General features: G+C 37.4%; 3 protein-coding genes across 3 annotated transcripts; 1 reads left to right on the plus strand and 2 right to left on the minus strand.

Annotated features, from left to right (window-relative positions):
* The first annotated feature begins 5973 nt into the window (after positions 1-5973).
* LOC114719985 (transcription factor MYB54-like) lies at positions 5974-7549 on the plus strand. Its single transcript, XM_028905569.1, has 3 exons — positions 5974-6560; positions 6691-7101; positions 7180-7549. Exons 1-3 carry the CDS (start codon positions 6122-6124, stop codon positions 7446-7448), a joined length of 1119 nt encoding a protein of 372 aa, XP_028761402.1. The 5' UTR covers positions 5974-6121; the 3' UTR covers positions 7449-7549.
* Positions 7550-11732: 4183 nt separating this feature from the next.
* Positions 11733-13508, minus strand: LOC114719974 (WUSCHEL-related homeobox 11-like). Its single transcript, XM_028905560.1, has 3 exons — positions 12992-13508; positions 12230-12405; positions 11733-11750 (listed from the first exon to the last, which is right to left on the minus strand). Exons 1-3 carry the CDS (start codon positions 13506-13508, stop codon positions 11733-11735), a joined length of 711 nt encoding a protein of 236 aa, XP_028761393.1.
* A 5149-nt stretch (positions 13509-18657) lies between these two features.
* Positions 18658-19724, minus strand: LOC114720004 (peroxidase 44-like). Its single transcript, XM_028905592.1, has 2 exons — positions 19527-19724; positions 18658-19407 (listed from the first exon to the last, which is right to left on the minus strand). Exons 1-2 carry the CDS (start codon positions 19722-19724, stop codon positions 18658-18660), a joined length of 948 nt encoding a protein of 315 aa, XP_028761425.1.
* Positions 19725-19811: the final 87 nt, after the last annotated feature.

Here is a 19811-nt window from a genome sequence, read left to right on the forward strand (position 1 = left end):
ACATCTCCTTCGTCGTATTGCTTGCAGATCAGACTTGAGAAAACCCAGTATCTTGTTTCCTTCTTTAAGTAAAAAACAACATGATGAAAGTTCCGAAATTTAATTTACCCCCATCATTATAGGTAGGTCTAAATGCAAAGTCACTGATGACTCGGAGTCTTCTAAGTTCAACTTCCTCTTTTGTTTTCTCGCGCTCTTTTCAGCCCTCTCGTGGGAGAGAAAATTTGCGTTGAAACAGGAAAGTACAATGATTGAAACTGGGATAATTTGCTTAAAACCGTGAGGTGGAAAATGCAAAGTTAAGAAGACTCAAGTCCACGATCTTTACTTTGGTTTTTTGTTGTTGTGCTGGGTTCAGTCTCTTAATTATGGCGGAATAATTAGTGTTAAAACCAAAAGTCATAATGACAGCGGTTTATCATGCACGAGCTAAGGGGGGAAGGAAAAAAGAAAAGAAAAAAGCAAAGAACAAGGAAAACGAAAGCCACAAATATATACACAGTGAAAAAAGTACACAAACAGCAAACAAACAACAGAGACAAATTAATGCCCAGGGACCTAACTTAGAATTAGTAATCACAACTTTGAAACGTGATGCCTTTTCTTTGTCGAGTGCAGTAACAATTAATTATTGGCATGTGCACAGAGATAATTGAAAGTTACGTTTCGGCAAGTAATGATATGTTTTCAAAGATATGAAAATGAACTCACAGGGATGAGAGAGATGGAGGAAGGAGGTAACCAAAAATAAAGAGAGCAAAGCAGGCACAGTCAATAAAACTTGAATTCATTTGCAGTGTTCATGGGAGGAGGAAGACAGGTTAGGTGAGACCAGTTAATGATGTTCCAGGTGGAACACGTATGGAGCATGCGAGATTCACATGAATGAATTGTTAAGGATTGAAACCTATTCTTATCCTGCTCCTGGGATGTAAGAGAAGCGTTCTGTATTTAACTTTAGTTATATATATATACACACACGCAATGGAAAATAATTTCCACCGTTCCTGTGAGGATGATGATGATTGTTGTCTCGGCGAAAAAGGAGGCAAAAAGAGTCATAGATTGTCGTTTAAGAGATGACACGAAGGCCAATTTGAAGCACTAATGGAGCAGATTAATGATCGTGAGAGATATCTGTAATAATAATTCACGTGCAGGGTAGGGGATATGGGTCCCAATCACGTAGGTATGTGTATATTTATATAGGCATGGTTGGCAAAAACATGAGAGAGAGAGAGAGAGATCCTTACTCTCTTTTTTTTTTTTTGGACCAAGGAGAGAGATCCTTACTAGAAAAATAAATAAATAGGAGCAGTTACGCAGTATTTGGTACAGTAGTGGACATTAATTTTGGTCTGAGGGCAAAGTGGGGGAGAATTGAGAAACGAGTTCGCAGGTGAGGTCAAATAACGAGAGAAAGACGGTGGCACCATACTAAAGTGTCCTTTAATTAATGTCAAGAAAGGCTGCTCTTCATGCGGTGCTTGTTCTAACCAGAGAGTGACAAATTTGAAGCAAGTATTAAAAAAAAAAAAAAAAGGGTGGTCACCAACACTCACAAAAAGATAGTACATGTGCAGTGAGGTTGTTGTGGCCCTATAAATAAAAGGCCAATGCCCTGTTGCGTTTGAATTGAGTACAAATGATTTGTTTGCCTGGGGGAATGGGTGGGCCCTGTACGTGCGCTTTGGTCATCTTTTAATTGAATGGGTTAGTTAATTTGCCAAAACGGCCACCCAGATAACATAATATAAATATATATATATTTGTGACGATTTATTGGCTTTTTTTTATTTTTCGGTGCCCGGGACGATCTATGGACAACGTCTTGAGATTTATTAATGTAACTAGAATTATCTGGTGAGGAGAATGTAATGAGATTTGAATTAGGATATCAATTTGATAGGAAAAGAATTAGACGAGTTAAATCAGTACGTATATGGATGGTTTTCTCCTCTTGGATAGTGTCAAATATGTACATTTGGCTCGTCTTGCAAGCATGAAAAACTAGAGTTGTCAATTTTAAAAATGGCCAAAAATAATAAAATTTAAAAAAAAATTAATTTCAGGAATTTAAAATGAGTTTTAAGAATCCACGGGTGGCAAATAAGGAATTATAGATAATTGGAACGGGGGTAGGGTCGGAATTGAGGGCAAGCGGGCGTGAGGGGCGGAGTTTTGAGTACGGTGGCGAAACGGAAAGCAGTTCACAAGAAAAGGCGCATAGCCGTACGCGTGTGAGGCCATGATGTAACCGCACGTGTAACTGCTGCTCACGTCATACTCCCTCTGCTAACAAAACGCACAACCCCCCTTCCCCCCAGCACGCCACCCATTTCCCCGTTCCTCAGGAGTCAGCATGCCTCATCAATTTTGTGTCTGTTTAGAAAAACTTATAAATAATTTATAAATAATTTTTTAATAATAATTTATAAAATACAAGATAAATATATAAAAAAAATTTGTTCTGACTTAAAAAAAAATGGAAGGCGGGACGAAGTAGGAAGTGAATGAGGTAAAGGGCGAGAAGGCGAGGCGTGTGCAGGCACTGTGGCGTTAGCCAGTTTTGGATAATTGCTTCTCTAAGAAGCTACTCACGCCGTGCGATGTGAGACGCGAATCAGAACCAGATCTTTTCCTCGTCACCCATCTCCATGAATTACTATGATTACACACCAGTACTAAGTAGTAACTGTCCCCGTAATTATGCGCCTGCCCGCCTCACGTGCTCCTTCATCCCACACCCCCGGCCCCACCCCATACGACAATCTCAAAAACTATGTTTGTTTGAATGCTTGCATGAGTGCTTTCAGAATTTTTGGTTATAAATCAAATAAATTTTTTTACATATTTATTTCATATTCTTATTCTAATTATAAAATTTTTGTGTCATAAAATTATTTTTAAAATCATAATTTGATTTCTATTCAAATTATTTATCACTCAGAGCAAGCGATGCGACGCCTGATTAATATCAGTGGTGCCGTACATATATATATGCTACGAGTATTTGATCGATATGTGTCCTGCATTCGGAGGGGGGGGAGGAGAGGGAGGAGAGGGCACACATGGGACATGGGGTAGTCTAACGGAAAGCCAGAAACGGGGAAAGCGTGTGCCCTTCCCTTCCTACGCAATCCTCCAAACCCCCTTAACGACCCTGCCGCATTTACCCCTTCTTCAGACACTTCCTCTTTTACAGTCAAACCCAACCTCATATTACTTTCCTTCTAAGTTTATCCCAACTCGTCTACGTCCGTACGGATCACATCGCAGACACATGCTTCTCTTGCTCATTTTTTATTTTTCCCTGCCTCTCCCCGCACCCCACTTCCTGCCTGGGACTGGTCCCCCCCCATTCCTGCTTCCCGCTTCTTGTTTTTTAAATCTTGCCTCCTCTTGATTATCATAAATTGCTGACATACTTTTCATTATTAAATTAAAAAAAGCACATAACATTATATTGCACATAATTTTTAATTTTAATGAAAATAAAATTAGAAAGCAAACATTTCTTCTTGTTCATATTAACTAGTACTATTACTGTACCCTTAAAAGTTAATTTATTGAGACAAGACAAGATGCTATTACTATCTCCGGTCCTTAATATAAAATTTCGTTTAACTTTTATGTTGGTCCTAAATATAAGATCTCAATCATTTTGTCTCTCATATTTACTCAATTTTTTTCAAGATAGTTCTTCTAATAATTATAGTTTTAACCAACATACTTGATTAGTAAGGATATTTTAAGAAAGACAACACGTATTTGTAAACTAACTTGACTTCTTTTCTTAATTTATTCAAATTAGTCAATGGCTCTTATAATTAGGACCGAATAATAATATATACCTCCGGTCCTTAATATAGGATCTCGTTTGATTTTTATTTTGATTCTAAATATAAGATCTCAATCTATTTGTCTCTAATATTTATGTATTTTTTCAAAGACAGTCCTTCTAACAATAGTAGTTCTAGCTAATATACTTGATTATAAGAATATTTTAGGAAATAAAATATCTATTTATGACAATAACTAACTTTTTTAAATCTCCTCAAATTAATCAATTGATTCTTATAATTAGAATCGGAGATATTACTGTGCGTACACCGGGAATGTCACGGGGTGCCCACGCAGCTGAATCGCTGATTGGCCTCGTAAGATGAGAATACATAATTTGGGGGGGGATATTAAATGTACTTATTTTCACTGTTTACTTCCTTTTATCATTCCCAAATGGAAGCATGAGCCTGCTTTTTGTTATAAAAAAAAACAGAAAACCATCGTCCTTTTGATTGGTTACACCCGTGCAAGTCTGCAAGGCAACTTTAAAACCGGGTTCAAAATCCTGCTTCCCAATGTCTGTTGCTCTGTTTTTCCCCTTTTAGAGAGGCTCCAATACGATACACAGTACTCACATGCGTTTATTCCCATTATTAATTTTGGGTCATTGCAAGCTGGACATTGAAAGAAAATGAATTGAACCCAAACTGTAAGATCACTGTTTATATCAATATTTTTTTTACAGTGCAAACAAAATCATGATTTTAAAAATATCTTTAAGGTATATAAAATAAAAAAATAAAAAAATTTATCTCAATTTATAATAAAATACTTTTTAAAATCACCTTTTTAATAATCCAAACACCCCTTTTATTTGAAACAGAAAATGAGGCTCCCATGGCGGACATGTGACAATGGGTAAAAAGCCAAAATATCAAATACTTGTTTAATACTATTTTCGATTCTTAATATAAAATCTTATTTGATTTTTATTTTGGTTTTAAATGTAAGATCCCAATCTACTTTATCTCTTATATTTATACATTTTTTTCAAAGTAACCCTTTTAATAATGATAGTTCTAGTTAATACACTTGATTAGTAAGAACATTTTAGGAAAGACAACACATATTTCGAACAAATAACTAACTTAACTTACTTCCTTAATCTCCTCAAATTAATCAATTGACTCTTATAATTAGGACCGAAGATAATATTACTTATGAATATGTTTTATGTAAGTTGAAACAAAACTCCTCACACATTTATTTTATATTTTATAAATTATTACTGGAAAGCTCTTAATAAACCATTTCAAACCAACTACAAGCTAAGGGAATGATGATGCTTGTGGAAGCAAGCCAAGATGTTTTATACTTACCGTTTCGTTCTTTTATTTAGAGGGTGTTTAAGTAGAAATAAAATTATAATTTTAAACATATTTTTAAATATGTGAAAAAAAATTTCTTGATTTATAAAAAAATATTTTTTTAAAAATACTTTCTGAGTTGCTAAACACGCCGTTAATAAGAAAAGGGGTACATAGGCAGACAAAGACAGATGATTCAGGCCTGTAGGGGGAGTTTTTTCGTTAAAAAATGCTCTTTAAAAATGGTTTCGCGTAGTTTGAAATGAATTTTTTTAAAAAATACTTACTTTAGTAAAAAATACTAATTGAAACCAAATAAGAAATACCTGGCATCCAGCCAACCCACCCACACGAGCGCTTCTCGGGTTGCATGTAATCCACATATCACAGACTCTGCTCCACTTCAAATTACTTCTTTTATTATATTTTCTCACGGAGACACTCAGATCCGTCTCCCCGGCTATAAGGACCCTCCCCTTTCCTTTGTTTCTCTTGCTTTTTCCGCAGCGAGAAAGAGGAAATCGGAGTGAACCCTGAACAGAATCTTGTGTGGGCTCCCTGTTTCTGCCTTTTTGTTATTGCTCTCCTCCTTCTCTCTCTAGTTCCCACTGCGAAATCTCCCATTTTATTCGCTATTCCATTCGACCATCCCTCATATTTGAAACACTCTTCTTCCTTCCCGTTCTCTCTCAACTCCACCGCCAAACCATTGCCCGTCTCTCTCTCCCCCACAGTCTTCTGCGGTACTCCTTCACAGCTCATGGCTGAAGGAGGGAGGGAATTTGCAACGCGATTGTATCCTGTACCTTTTGATTCGGATCCTCCTTACATCTGACTAAAGATCACATCAGTTTGTCTTTTAGTCCATCTCGTATCAGGAGGAACCTATTTGGGGGTTTTAAACGTCAGTCCTCTCGGTTTCCTAGCGTTTTTGTCTCTTGTTCTGTGTTTCTTGGACTTCTGTTTCCATGAGTTCGCAAAAGTTCAACAATGGGGGTGACGGTTTTAGTGGGGACGTCAGTCTTTTGCCACCAGCTCCCTCTTACGCCTCCCCTCTTATCGTTCGAGCTCCTCAACTTTCACTGTCAAACACTTTTGGCCGGACTGGCGGCGAGATTGGCTTTCAGGTCCTGAGCCCCTCATTTCCGCCCCAGGTGAAGAGGGGAACAATGAGAGGCAACGGTGAAGCTGATGGACCTTCAGAGGCCCAGAACAAGGGCTTGCCTTTCAAACTTGGCGAGGAGGACATTGAAGCCAAGAGCTCTTCTGGCTCCAGGAATGGACACACAAAGCTCTGCGCTAGAGGCCACTGGAGGCCAGCTGAAGATGCCAGGCTTAAAGAGCTCGTAGTTCAGTACGGTCCTCAAAATTGGAACTTGATCGCCGACCATCTCGAAGGAAGATCAGGTAATCCACAGCCCTGTTGTAATGTTTCCGGAAGTCGTCAAGCTATTACTTTACTGATTTTAGAATTTGACCGTTTTGAAGGAACTGAACCCCCTTGCTTTTGGTTTCTCTCGATGTATTGTCATCGCAGGTAAAAGTTGCAGACTGAGGTGGTTCAATCAGCTCGATCCCAGAATTAACAGGAGGGCGTTCTCTGAGGAAGAAGAGGCGAGGTTGTTGTCTGCTCATAGAATGTACGGGAACAAATGGGCTATGATTGCCAAACTGTTTCCTGGGAGGACAGATAATGCGGTGAAGAACCACTGGCACGTGATAATGGCCAGGAAGCACAGAGAGCAATCAATTGGCTGTAGGAGGAGGAGGTCTTGTTCGGAAATCATCCGCCCAAAGGCTTTAAATTTGACCCTCTCAAATAAGGCAGTGAGCGAATCCACCAACTCCAGCAACCTCATCGATGAATCTGCCTCATCCTCCACTGATCTCTCCCTCAGTGCCACATTGTTCCCAAACCCGAGCCCCCAGGGCCACGGATCGCTGATGGGTACGCTTCTCGACTCGTCTTTCGTTTTTCATTACGTATCTCATTATCGTTTATGTTAAAACGGGGGGATTTTTGCAGGTCTATCCAATGAGATGAAGTCGAGAACTGGGGACGTGGGATTCGACAGGATGTTTGTCGGTAGGAACGGATGTAATGAGGGAAGAGCACAAATGGGGAAGCTGATGGGAGTAGTGGACCAATCAAATTCAGACTCAAACTCAGAAATCTCAGTATCTGAGTCAGTGGCCACCAACAGGACGAGCCTCTCAATTTGTGGGGAAAGTGAGAACGGGGGCGATAACATGAACATGCCATTCATTGATTTCCTCGGGGTAGGAGCTGTATGATGATTGAAAGAAAAGGCCTAAATCGAGAGTGTGGGTTGGGGGGTCACTGTTCAGTCAGGAGCACCATTAGGGTCCGTAATACAGTAGGAGTTGCAGAAAAAATGGGATGTAGCAGAAGTAGGTCCTAGAGGCACTCCATTTTGTACAGTTAGTTTCACAAAAGGGCAAAAGGCACCTAAAAGTAAAAGGCGAACTCATGACAGGGGAAGTGGGGAAAGAAAGGAAAAACAGAGGGTAGGTCTAAGAGTTATGAGTTTGAAAAATATAATAAGAAGACATGCCTTGGATTTGGACGGGGGCAGAAACAAGAGGGAGAAAGGGAGGATGGTGGGGTTCGTTATTGGGTGATGTTGTGGACTTTGGCGCTTTATTGTGGAAGTAAAGCCGAGGTAGGTTGAATTGGATTAGACGGGGAGGGGTGGAATGAATGAAAGTAGTGGAGTCATTATAATTGGTTGTTTACCTGGAAACATGTGTTATTGGGGTTTGGCACTTTTTCAACTGGGTAAACGTTTGGTATTGGATGTTTGACCCTGTTCTTTTACATGTACCGCCCGTGACAATTTATACTGTATAACTCCACCTCAATATTTTATATGCTTAACCAATCGGATCCTTTTCGTTGCAATTGTTGTGTGTTGCATTACATTTTTTATTCAGATGAAACGAGCTGTCAGAACAGGCCAAATGTTGATGTTATTTTGGAGGATGTGGCGCTTTAAATTATATGATAAATTAAAAACTTTAGATTCAAATCATCCAAATTAGATTTCAACAACACAGATGTTATAAAAAAAAATGCGTGAGGAGCATAGTAACCTAGTTGTAGAAGGCATTCGCAACTATGCTGCCTGCACGGGAAGTTACAGACAATGTTGTCAAACAAGATGATGAATGGGAACTAACAACATATGGGATGACGCTTGTGGGGCAACGTAGGAGTGGGAGTCACAATTTGAGGACTTTATTTTTTTTTTGGCGAGCTCGGCTGTGCTTGGAAAGGTGATGACCATGAGACGCCAATTGAGGCCACCTTCGTTGTAAATGGTATGACGTGTCAAGGGCGTGTTATTAAGAGGATTATTTTTATTTTAGATTTCATGCATGTTAAAAATATTAGATCTGCTGAAATTAAATCAGGATAGTTGAACTTTGGGTTCCAAATAGAATGCTGTCTCTTAGGCTTGACATTTTTACATTTTGTTCAGAGCTCAGACTCTTCCCATACTATTGGGCTTCTATTTCCATCATTCTCCAACCCACCGTTCCTTCTGTCTCCCTGAAAGTTCTCTCTTTCTTATGATATAACCACGCATGTGAATCCTCATTGAAAAGGGTGTACATTTAGTGTTTGATGGTATCTCAAATAGCATTATTTTCAATAAGAGGATACTTGTGCGTACCAGAAACAAAAACTATGCATGTTTAATGTGTTAATTATTTCAAAATTGATATTCATTCCTTGAACACTTGATTGTTAGTGTAAGTTGATTCTTACTATGCCCGTGAAAATAGTTAAATGGATGATGCGCTCAAATAGAGAGGAGTGTTATTTGAATTTGAAATCGAAAACGAAAGTCCATCAGATTCTTTATTTGTTCTTTTTTTTTGGGGGGGTGTGTTTCGAGAATCCATGGAGTTCACAGGAGTTTAATTCACAGCAGTTACGTACACGCACAGTCACGATATTTCCAGCTGGGAGCAGCCTGGAACTCAGAAAACAGGTGCGATTCAATTTCTGCTGCTACGAAGATTGTGTGATTCTAAACGTTGAAGTAAGAGATTAATCATAAGCTTTAGAGAAGGAGAAAGAGTAAGAGAAAGGAGGAGGAGGATATAAAGGGAGATTGGAGTCCAAACTGGGAAGGGAGGAATAAAATAATTAAGAAGAGGAAGGAAGGAAGGAAGGAAGGAGGATGGGGATGGCAGCCACTAATCAGTGAATCTCAATCTCACGTGCTCCTTCTAAAAAAGCGTGCCCTTCCTCCCTCAATACAACTCCTAATATGGTAAGCTGGGAGCAGACGCCACATTACTTATATATGTCGATGAACTCCAAAAGGAGGAATCTAAAACATTTGGGAGTGTGTTACCACAAACATCCGTCTCATCTCATGTAGGATTGGCTAGAGTAGTTGAGGATGTGGGGGACCAGCCTAGCTATACATGTTGTCTTACATCTCTTTCAGTATATGCCCCCCACACACACACTCTTACAGGAACTTGGATTAACATGTTAATTAATTAAACTTGTGGTATTATCGTACTATGCAATTTATGGATCATACGTAGTCATCAGTGGTCAGCTATATGTTCATTAAAGCGTCATTTTGGAAGCATTACAACGGCCGGATCGAAGCTGCTGAATTCACACACACACAAATTAAATTTGACTTTTTCCTCTTTCCAAAGTCTAAATCATTAACAAAGGAAATATATAGAACAACTAATCTTCACTTATCGGGGGGGGGGGGGAAGGACCGCAGACATTTTTTTTCCCCGGCCAAACAGAACAAATGTATGTGTTTGGGGAGGGGGGTTGGTCAGTGGCAGTACGCGTGATGTCTGGACGGGGGAATGGGGAAATAGAAAATGCAACCCGCAAGTATTCTCTTACAAGGGAAAAAAAAAATTAGATGAGTTAGATCCAGGACTTATCAAGAACAGGATATACTTCCAGGTTCACTTACAAATCACTCACTAATAAGGTCATCATATCAGTAGTAGGATTTAAACTCATAAACTTATAAATTATGAGCTGACTCTTTACCAACTAGACTAATCTTTATTACATAAAACTCCCTTTTTTTTAAAAAAACCCTTTTTTTAAAAAATATATATGGGCCCTAAGTGGTTCGCAATTGTTTTGTTGCAGCTATATCGCTACAAAATTATATTAAATTATCATTGTAAACACACTTTTGGAAAATGTTAGTTGTTAGATACCTTATTTAAAGGTTCATACAAAGTTTGCATAAATAAGAACAAAAAGACTGGCAATTTTAAATATTAAAGTTTAAAGGGCTCAAGTAATTAGTCTGCTAAGCAAATACTAAATAATATTTATATTTAACGGAGTTGAATAACGAGTATCACATCCACGGGTTTTTAGAATTCTACGTTACTGTCTCGGATAAATATTAAAAATAACTTGTTACATGTTGAACTAATAAACAAACGAATTTGATATAATATATATATATATATATATTTATAACATCTCACAGTAAAATCATTTGACAGAGGATGAGGGTGGTAGAGTACTATTCGATATATCTACATCACCTTAAGGAAATGTGAATAACCTTGCTGGCGGGGGCTTGGCATTCATTGACAGTTATCGAGAGTTTCACTTTGTAAATAACTCTTCTGACCCAGAGATTATTTAAGTAATCAAGCTAAAATTGTTTGCAAATTAAATTCTGTGGGCTTGTGCAAATAATTAACCTTATGGCAAAAATTTCAATTGACATATATAAATTATTAATGAATTAGCTGATACATGGCTAATAATCATTGATAAGGTTAATCAATCATCCACGTGAAACAGTAATGACTAATGAGAATAAAAATTTGGAGACAGAAGATTCAGTGAAGGTCGGCTTTTTAAAAGAGAGGCAAGTAGCCGTATGTTGGTTCAAAAATGTCAGCCTTCCTTACTTTACTTTCACAAATAGAATTTATATGACAAAAAGGTAGACAACATAAGCCAAACAGAGTTAGATATGTTTCCAACCAGATGTACGTTCTTCTATATTTTATTAATAATATTTATCAACGTCCTTTAACGTAATTCTCATTCCCACCTCCTTTTTCTTGCCATCTTTTATCATCAAGCTCACTCTAGCTTTAATAATTTAAGTTTTGTCTGTGCATTTTAAATGAACTATATATATTATCCCGCAAATTTCATAAGAATAACAGCAAAAATTCATGTCTTACTTCATAACCCATGGAATTAATTAAGAAACACAAAAGTAAATAAACAACATGGACAGGTTATTAAGAAACACACTTAATATATATAAGATTGCTGGTGGGAATTCAGAGATAGGGAGATATATATGAGGAGTTCCATAGAGGTTATAAATGCATACATATATGGATGAGGGGCTCTATTATATTTAGGTCACACGCATGATAGAATATTAAGGATATATATATATATATATATATATATGAAGAATATCAAGGGAGCATCGGACAGGAAATTGGAGAAATTGAAGATATCTAGAGTGAGGTGGCCTTCCTTCTACTGGTAGCTGCTTCGGTTCATTTTCCTTCCTACGCTGCCTTTGAGACCTGAAATCCCAATTCAACAATCTTTAAATCTTTAGTTTTCCAATATATATCAACACTTTTTGGAATCGTTTAATTTCTACCCTAAGATGGATCCAATTAATTAGCTGGGTTTTCACACATCTGTTTTCGAAATCAAATTAAACCAGAATATGCACTGAATCCTCTCATTTAATTAATATTTCTCAACGTTTTCCCTGTCTTATGAATAACTTTAATAATATATAAAATGTTTATTTAATTAATTTCATAATTCAAATTAATATCAGTATTCACATAAAATTTTAAATCCATATCAAATTTCACTGTTCGTAAGTCATAAATAGCACAAGAAATGCGTTTAGCTATAAAATAGTAGTACTTCACAAGAAAATTATTTTTATACGCATCGTTACATTGGAATGGTTGGAGAGTGATGATTTGAATTGGGATTGATCAGATATTTTGTCAATGAATAATAACAATGGCCACAATATAATTACCAGAAAGTAGCTTTCACCGTCCTGCAAATCCGGCATTAAGAAGCCAAACTCGTTGGTAGGAAGTGGAACTCCAGAAGAATGAACTAACATCACCTCTTCACCAAACATAGTTTTCATGTTTAGAGGTCCCCTCTGAATCTCTGTGGCAACCCCATTGATAAACACCGTCATGCTCCCTGAAACATATGAAATTCAAATTAACTAGTATGTCAACTATATATATAAAATCAAACAAAACAAGGGTGATCTGATGAGTTCTGTCCTGCGAATATACTTGGCCAGACGTAGGCCTGTGACAAAAGTAGTCAGGGAAACTTTTCTTATTCCTTTAACTTGGTCAACTTGCGTATACGACTGTTTGACCAAAAAAAAACATGTACATGTGACTATGAGAGAAGAAGTATACACGAAGCAGCATGAAATTTTCCGAAAAGGGGGAATTGGGGACAGCCTAACTAAAGACGAGAAAAGAGGAACTAGTTTCTATGAAACCCAAAAAAGCAGCAGCGGCAGAAACTGAAATGGGAAAGTTGCTTCATGTTATTCCGGGAAAGTACACCTGATCAGCTTTCATGTCAAATCATCACAAAGTCGCCGCTTTATTCTCCTGCATCCTTCAACCTAAGCAATCACCCGTCAAAGACAAGAACTTTGTACACTTGGATATAGTCATTTGGCTAATATTTTACCATATTACGAGCTGTAATTTTAACGATAAGGACAAGAGTGGAAAGATCTGACAATGCACATGCAATTAATTACCAGAAAGGAAGCTCAAATCAGAAGTAGTGTGATCGATTTCGGGGAAACCCATATTATGATCGGCGGAGAGAAAGAAAGCATGATGATCCATAGGTTCCTGGGAAGCGAGATAAGAGGAGGAGCAGCCGCCATTATAATCCGCCATGGCTGCAGAATCAGAGGCAGGGTTACTCTGATGATGGTGATCATAAGGAGGCGGACATGCACTTGCACCGCCATGAGGCTGAAGCTGGTGATCATTCGCCTGGGGATGAACGGCTTCGGCGGCGAGCTGCTGCAGCTGGCGCTGGCGGCGGCGGGATCTGGAGCGGCGGTTCTGGAACCAGTAGAAGACGTTGGCGTCGGCGACGGTGCCGAATTTCTCGAGAAGCTTTCTGATTCGGACGGTCTCGTCCTTGGAGGGATTGACGGTCCCACTGTTGAAGATGGACTCCAGAATTAGGATTTGCTCCGGCTTGGGAGTCCACCTTGACCTCACTGTCACCCTCTCACTTCTCTCCGAACCCTGATCCTCCATTAATTCCAATGTTGTACAAGCCTTAAGTTCTATGTGTTCTTCATCTGAAACCTAGGCACACATTATATAATATAATATCTACTGTTCATTGAACACAGTAACCGGCTAGCTTTACCAAGAGCAGAATGTTGGGCCTTTTAATTACATAATTGCCCTTCATGCCCTCTTTCCTTTTTAAAAAAATGAATACGTAATGTCCATTTAGGTGAAAAGAAAATGAGAACATGAAAATTAAATTAATGAAGCCTCACAAAGTGTTACAGCGTCCTTTCGTCTGGACCTCTTCAGAGAGAGAGCGTGTGTGTGTATTAGAGAATCCAATTGTCTTATCATTCAACAAATACTCCAATTTACACATAGACACGTGGAGATATACATGTGACTGTATAAAATGTAAACTTGCTATGGATTTTATTATATACGCATACTCATTGATTATTAGCGTGTGCACACAATGGCTGAGAAATTCAAAAGGATAAAATATGCCTAGTATTTTTTTGAAAAAATTAAGTACTATCTTCTGTTCTTAATAAAAAAACTTGTTTGATTTTTATTTTAGTCTTAAATATAAGATCTCAATTCACTTTATCTATCATATTTGTTTATTTATTTCTAAGGTAGTTCTTGTGATAATAATAGATTCAGCTAATACACTTGATTAGAAAAGATATTTTAGAAAAGATAATATATATTTATTATAAATAACTAATTTAGTTAATTTTCTTAATCTATTCAAATTAATCAACTAATTCTTATAATAAGGATCGGAGGTAGTATATGATTATATGGGGGTACATAGACATCCAATTATTTGTACGTAATCTCCATACCATCTAAACCCAAATGAATTTGAGACCAAAATTTGAATTATTAAATATTGAAAACAAAACAAAATAACGACTTAAAAATTTAATCGTAATTTTTCATATCAATTTGATGATGAAATTCAAATAATTAATACCTAAATGTGTAATATGAATATGAGTCCGTGTGGGACTCATACAGTGACATACTGACGTCGGATATTAAGCAAGATCATCAGCTTCAAATGATCAGGCAAGTCCTTGCCGCTTGGATATAAAATGGAATTTATATATGTGTTTTTTAATTATATATATTATGTGTGTGTGTGAGGGAGAGAAAGATGGTCTCGATTTCACGTCTAAATTATTTAAATTCGTGTTATTATTTTTTTTCCTGGTATGATATATTGATATTTAAATGGTAGCGCAGAAATATTCCACAAAACCCGTATTCAAAGCGAGATTCATGACTTCATAAAGATATTCTTCAGGTCATAGGCTCGTTGCTTTAATTGTATAGTGTCGAAACTTTGTTTCCTTTCTTCCTTCCTTCTTTTATCATTTTACATTAAAAATGGTTAAGTCAGTTACTATTAAAATAACGCAAGGACTTGAATTTTTTCCCTTCAATTTAGCACATCGGGTTCCATACCAAATCAAGGTCACCTACAGCTGCCATGGAAATCAATAACTATTTGGCATCATTGTATGACATGTACATTACTTGGAGAATAAATAAACATCACATATGGACTTATGACTTTGAAATTTATTTAATTAATTACTTCCTATATATTTAAGTGATGTAAGAAAAAAACAGATAATCTGACGTTGTAAAAGATGGAATGGGAGCTGTATTTTTCTTTGGGTGTTTGGATTCTAACAAAAGCACTTTAAAAAGTGATTTTGCATAAATTGAAATAAAACTCTCTTCTTATGCTTACTAATCATGATTTGGTTTTCACTAAATACCCCTTCAATTCTCATCTAAATTCTAAAATCCCAAATTGACACGCATACGTCAAGCTTCTAAATATATGATGAACTGTGCGCAATATGTTTTCAGTTTTTATAGTTATTTACCTACTGAATAAACCTTCTTTTCATTTAGCGAACTTCTCAACGGGTCCAATTTTTCGCCATCTTCAAATTGAAGTTATTCCACATACGAGCATATGGCGCACTGACTTATATACGCTTACTACTGAAAACCAAATAACATAATGAGGGACTCGCTTAGCTTTAATTAATCTCTGAATTTTTAAGAAAACTAGGTTAATTTCTCTAAATTTTAGGTTCAGATTAAGACAGCGAATTGAAGGATGACGATTAATTATTGTTTTCTGAGTGTTCTAAAACTGGTCTAATTTTACATTCCTGAAACGTGTAAAAGATTCCTGAGTTCCATCCGCCCTTCATGCATAAAATTCATAGGTTTTGCATACTATATATGTCGTGTTAAACAACAACAACAAATTATCTTAGAACTTGTGTCCATGATATACTGAGTTAACTTGTGTTCTTCATTTTTTGTTTTTTTTTACTTAAATTGAGACTTAAGTCTATTGCGTGTACAACAAATTGGGTGATCAATTTGTTATTATATTCTGAAATAAATAATTAAATACGAGGGCAAGTGATAAGCTAATAGCTGCCACGTTAGTGATGATCGCCTCATAGTACATAGAAGTTTCACATATTAAGTGCAGGTCATTGAAAAATTTGTACTGATAAATCACATGAATTATAAAATAACCAAATTTCTTTTCACTTGTCTTTCTATTTTGATCCTCGTGATTGAATTAAAGTTGTGTTTCATTGAAAATGCATCATAGAAACACGAATGGGAGATATCTATTTTGGGTCATGCACGCGTCTAACTCCCTTGTCCGGAAATAGCTGAAGTCAAAGGAACTTGCGGTTCACATGATTTAATTATGAGCCTACTTTAAGTGGCTAAAGAAACATTTCAAAAGTGCTAGCTGCTTTAAATTATAAAGCTCTCTCCTATAATTAGTGGTGACTGGCCATACATAATTAAAACGAGGCTATGATATTTAACTACAAGAGAACCTCAAATTAGGGGACAGGTAGCAATATTATATATGAACCCTGAAACTTTATTCATTCATTATAAACATGAACCAGAAAAACTTACAGCATGTAGTGCGTGGAATCATATTTAAGAAAGTAGAAAGTAATTAAATTCTAGATCGAGGTCAGAAATGGCAAACCTCTCTGTGATCGTTCTTGATCCTGATAATTTCACCTTCTTCATTAGGGTTTTCGTTTGTGGTGATGCCGTAAATTGTTTTCCATCTCTAAACGACAGCAGAGTAAAGCAAGGCTCTGGCTTATTTACGCCTCTTTAATTACTTACTACATTTTGCTGCTATCACCGACAGGAACATGACATGGTGGGATATATATTCTTTTGCTTGTTCATTATATTCAGTCAAAGTGGCTCTCTTTTCCTGGGAAGTCTGTCTTTAAAAGCAGTTTCAGTATTTGGTTTATTAAAAGGCGCCGTTAAGAATACTACAGAGGAGGCTTTTTGCAGTGCGTGCATGGTATTGTGCCATGCATGAGGAGCTAATATATATATGTGTGTGTGTGGTGGTGAAGAGAAATCGAATAACAAGGTTGTGCCACCATTGAGCATTATTATTGTGATGGAGTTGGCTAGATCTTGGTTAAATAATAAAGAAGGTTCGATTTGTTAATATAGAGGGCCGGGGGGGAGGGGCTTGAAAAGCTGGGAATATTGCCGAATGCATGTGCCCCAAAAGAATAACAAACATGCTACATGGTGTCTCCCCTGTTGAACATATTCATATGTTGTGGGGTTTCATGGCGCTTCTGATCCAGTGTGGCCATCAGACACTTGTACCAGTACACTGTACAATGTGGTTTCACCTTTCTTTGGATTTGCGTGATCATAATATATACTTGGATATAATCCACCTCCCCCCTCTCGTGCTCCTCCACTGCTTCCTCTTTCCCCACTCACTTCACCAATTCCTTAATACTTTAATTTCTCTTTTACATCATCATGAAAAACTCTGCTGCTGCTGCTGCTACTCCATAATTTACATTTATATTCCATTCTCATAAAGACTAGTCATTATTCATTATTGAGTAACCTAGCTCCAACGCCTCTAGCAGCTAGCTAGAAATTAATATAACCAAGTTCAGGTGGTAATAATTGGAGCAGAAAACATGCATGTTGGTCATGATTGTGATGAGCAATATTATTCAGCAGCATTCATGGAACTAGCTAGACTGGGAATGCTTATTAATTAGTCGTTGTTCGTAGGAAGTACGAGGTGGTATTATTAATTAATTAGTATAGTAAAATGTAATATTAATTGTTAATCACATATTTAGTAATGCCTCGGCATTGCAGGATGCTAAGAATGTCCCCTGCTGCCTTCAGCTTTCAGACGCGTTTTATCCAATTCATGCAACACGTTTGAGTTCAGTTTCTACTTCCACTTTCATCCATTATTTCAACGCAATGATAATTAATTTTTAACTCGGTCAGATAATGCTTTATTATTTACTTATTTAATTTCCTTCTACAAATAGCACCGTGTGAAATGGATCAATAATTTTGTAAACAGCGTGTTACCACTCCGATACTCGGACACAGGGAGCTCCTCAAGTCTGAACAAAGTAACAGAGATCAACACTTTAACTCATTTAGCTTATTACTTCAAGTCATGAAAACGGTAGGACCATCATTGATTAATATGTCAAGCATCCTCGTTTTATTATGCGGGTTCTTGTCATCTGACCAATGAAATGTATACGCGTGTATTAATAATATTACAATATAATTTATTCATTCAATTAATTAAATATAAACTTTTAAAAACTCCCATTAATAAGGTTTCTTTTAATTTTATTTTGTTAATCCGTTGTGTGATACATATATATATATATATATATATGTATATATAACCTGAACGTGAATTATGAATCACATAGATATGGTTTTCCAATGGTGTGTAGCTTCTGTGCTAACATTGGTGATGGAGTTGCATCTCAAACATAGCGCGATCGACCATCAGAAGATCATCAAATTTCAGCATTCTATGATATGATAGTGAAGAAGAAAGGAAAAAGAAATCAGAAGCACGCCAGACGTTGCTGCTTATTTTTAGTTGTAGCTAGTTTCTATATTATATCATATAACCAAGAGATAGGAACACATTTTATTATCATCAGTAATACCAGGGGAATGACAAACCAACCCAAATTAAGTTGCAGCAATATATATATATATATAAAACTCATGGAGCAAGAGAGGGATCCCCTTATATAAATTCCTCAATTTGCGTGGATTAATTGAAAACCTTGCAATTCTTTCGAACTTCTCCAGCACTTCCGACCAGAACATCAACACTCGCCATCTTTATTATTGCGTCCACGAAGCTCTTGCGGAACTTATCACGATTGAATGCAAAATCGGAGACGAAACCCCTAGTAGAATTATCCAATCCAATTAGCTGGTCAAGCCGCAGAATGCCTCTCTTGAGAAGTATCTGTTCATAGAACTGGTTATCAAACACGAACTGTGTTCCTTGGTCCAAGGATACAAACGGCTCTTCTTTCCCCGTCGCAGGTTTACACTTGTTGACCAGCTCTACGTACAAGGCTGGGTCCATTGTGGGGCCAGGAGTGTTTGAGAGTCTATCTCTGAACACATCACAGTGGGCAACCCCAACTGTGTGTGCACCCAAAAGGGTCACCATTTCTTGCTTTGTGAATCCCTTTGCAGCGAAATTTTCTGAAGCTTCAGAAACGGTCATATTTGGTGATGGCAAATTCCTCATCACTTCATTATAATCAGACACGAGCCCATCGCGTCTTCCCGTAGGAACCTCGTACGTGGGTCCTCCAGACAAGGCCACGGCATCTCTGGTGGCGAGCGTTATGATGTCTGCACATGATACTGTGGAAGGACACGCAGCTTCAAGCCTTTCTTTCACCTCATGAATCAGATTGAATCCTCGAATCCTCTTATTTGGTGGCGCGTCTTGTTCTGATTTGTTGTTCCCAGTGGAGTCTATAAGTATGGATGCATCACAACCCTTTATATATGAACAAACAAACAAACAAACAAGAATGATACCATCAGGTGAGGAAATAATGCTCATCAGTTTGTTGTTGAAGAATAGATTAAACATGGATGATTAATGAAACATCTTACTCCGACGAAACAGTCATGAAAGTGCATGCGAAGCAAAGCTGCAGTTATGGAATTATCGCTGCTGTATCGCTTCTGCACCACTTGTCGTACGATGGACTCTGCTTGTGGGCAACTTGACCTATAAAACCCAACCTGAAGGTCACCAAATGCGAAGGGAACAAGTACAAAGAAGCAGATCGAGATGGATGAGATCTTCATTTCGGAGTTCTGGCGCTTTCTGAATTATTTTTTACTCTGGGAATTTTTTTGTGTGCCTCACAGGGAAGGGATTTGGATGCGTATATA

The sequence above is a fragment of the Neltuma alba genome, unplaced genomic scaffold, assembly GCF_004799145.2.
Source record: "Neltuma alba isolate B1F8T4 unplaced genomic scaffold, ASM479914v2 tig00002199_pilon, whole genome shotgun sequence".
In the NCBI taxonomy this organism is placed as follows: domain Eukaryota; kingdom Viridiplantae; phylum Streptophyta; class Magnoliopsida; order Fabales; family Fabaceae; genus Neltuma; species Neltuma alba.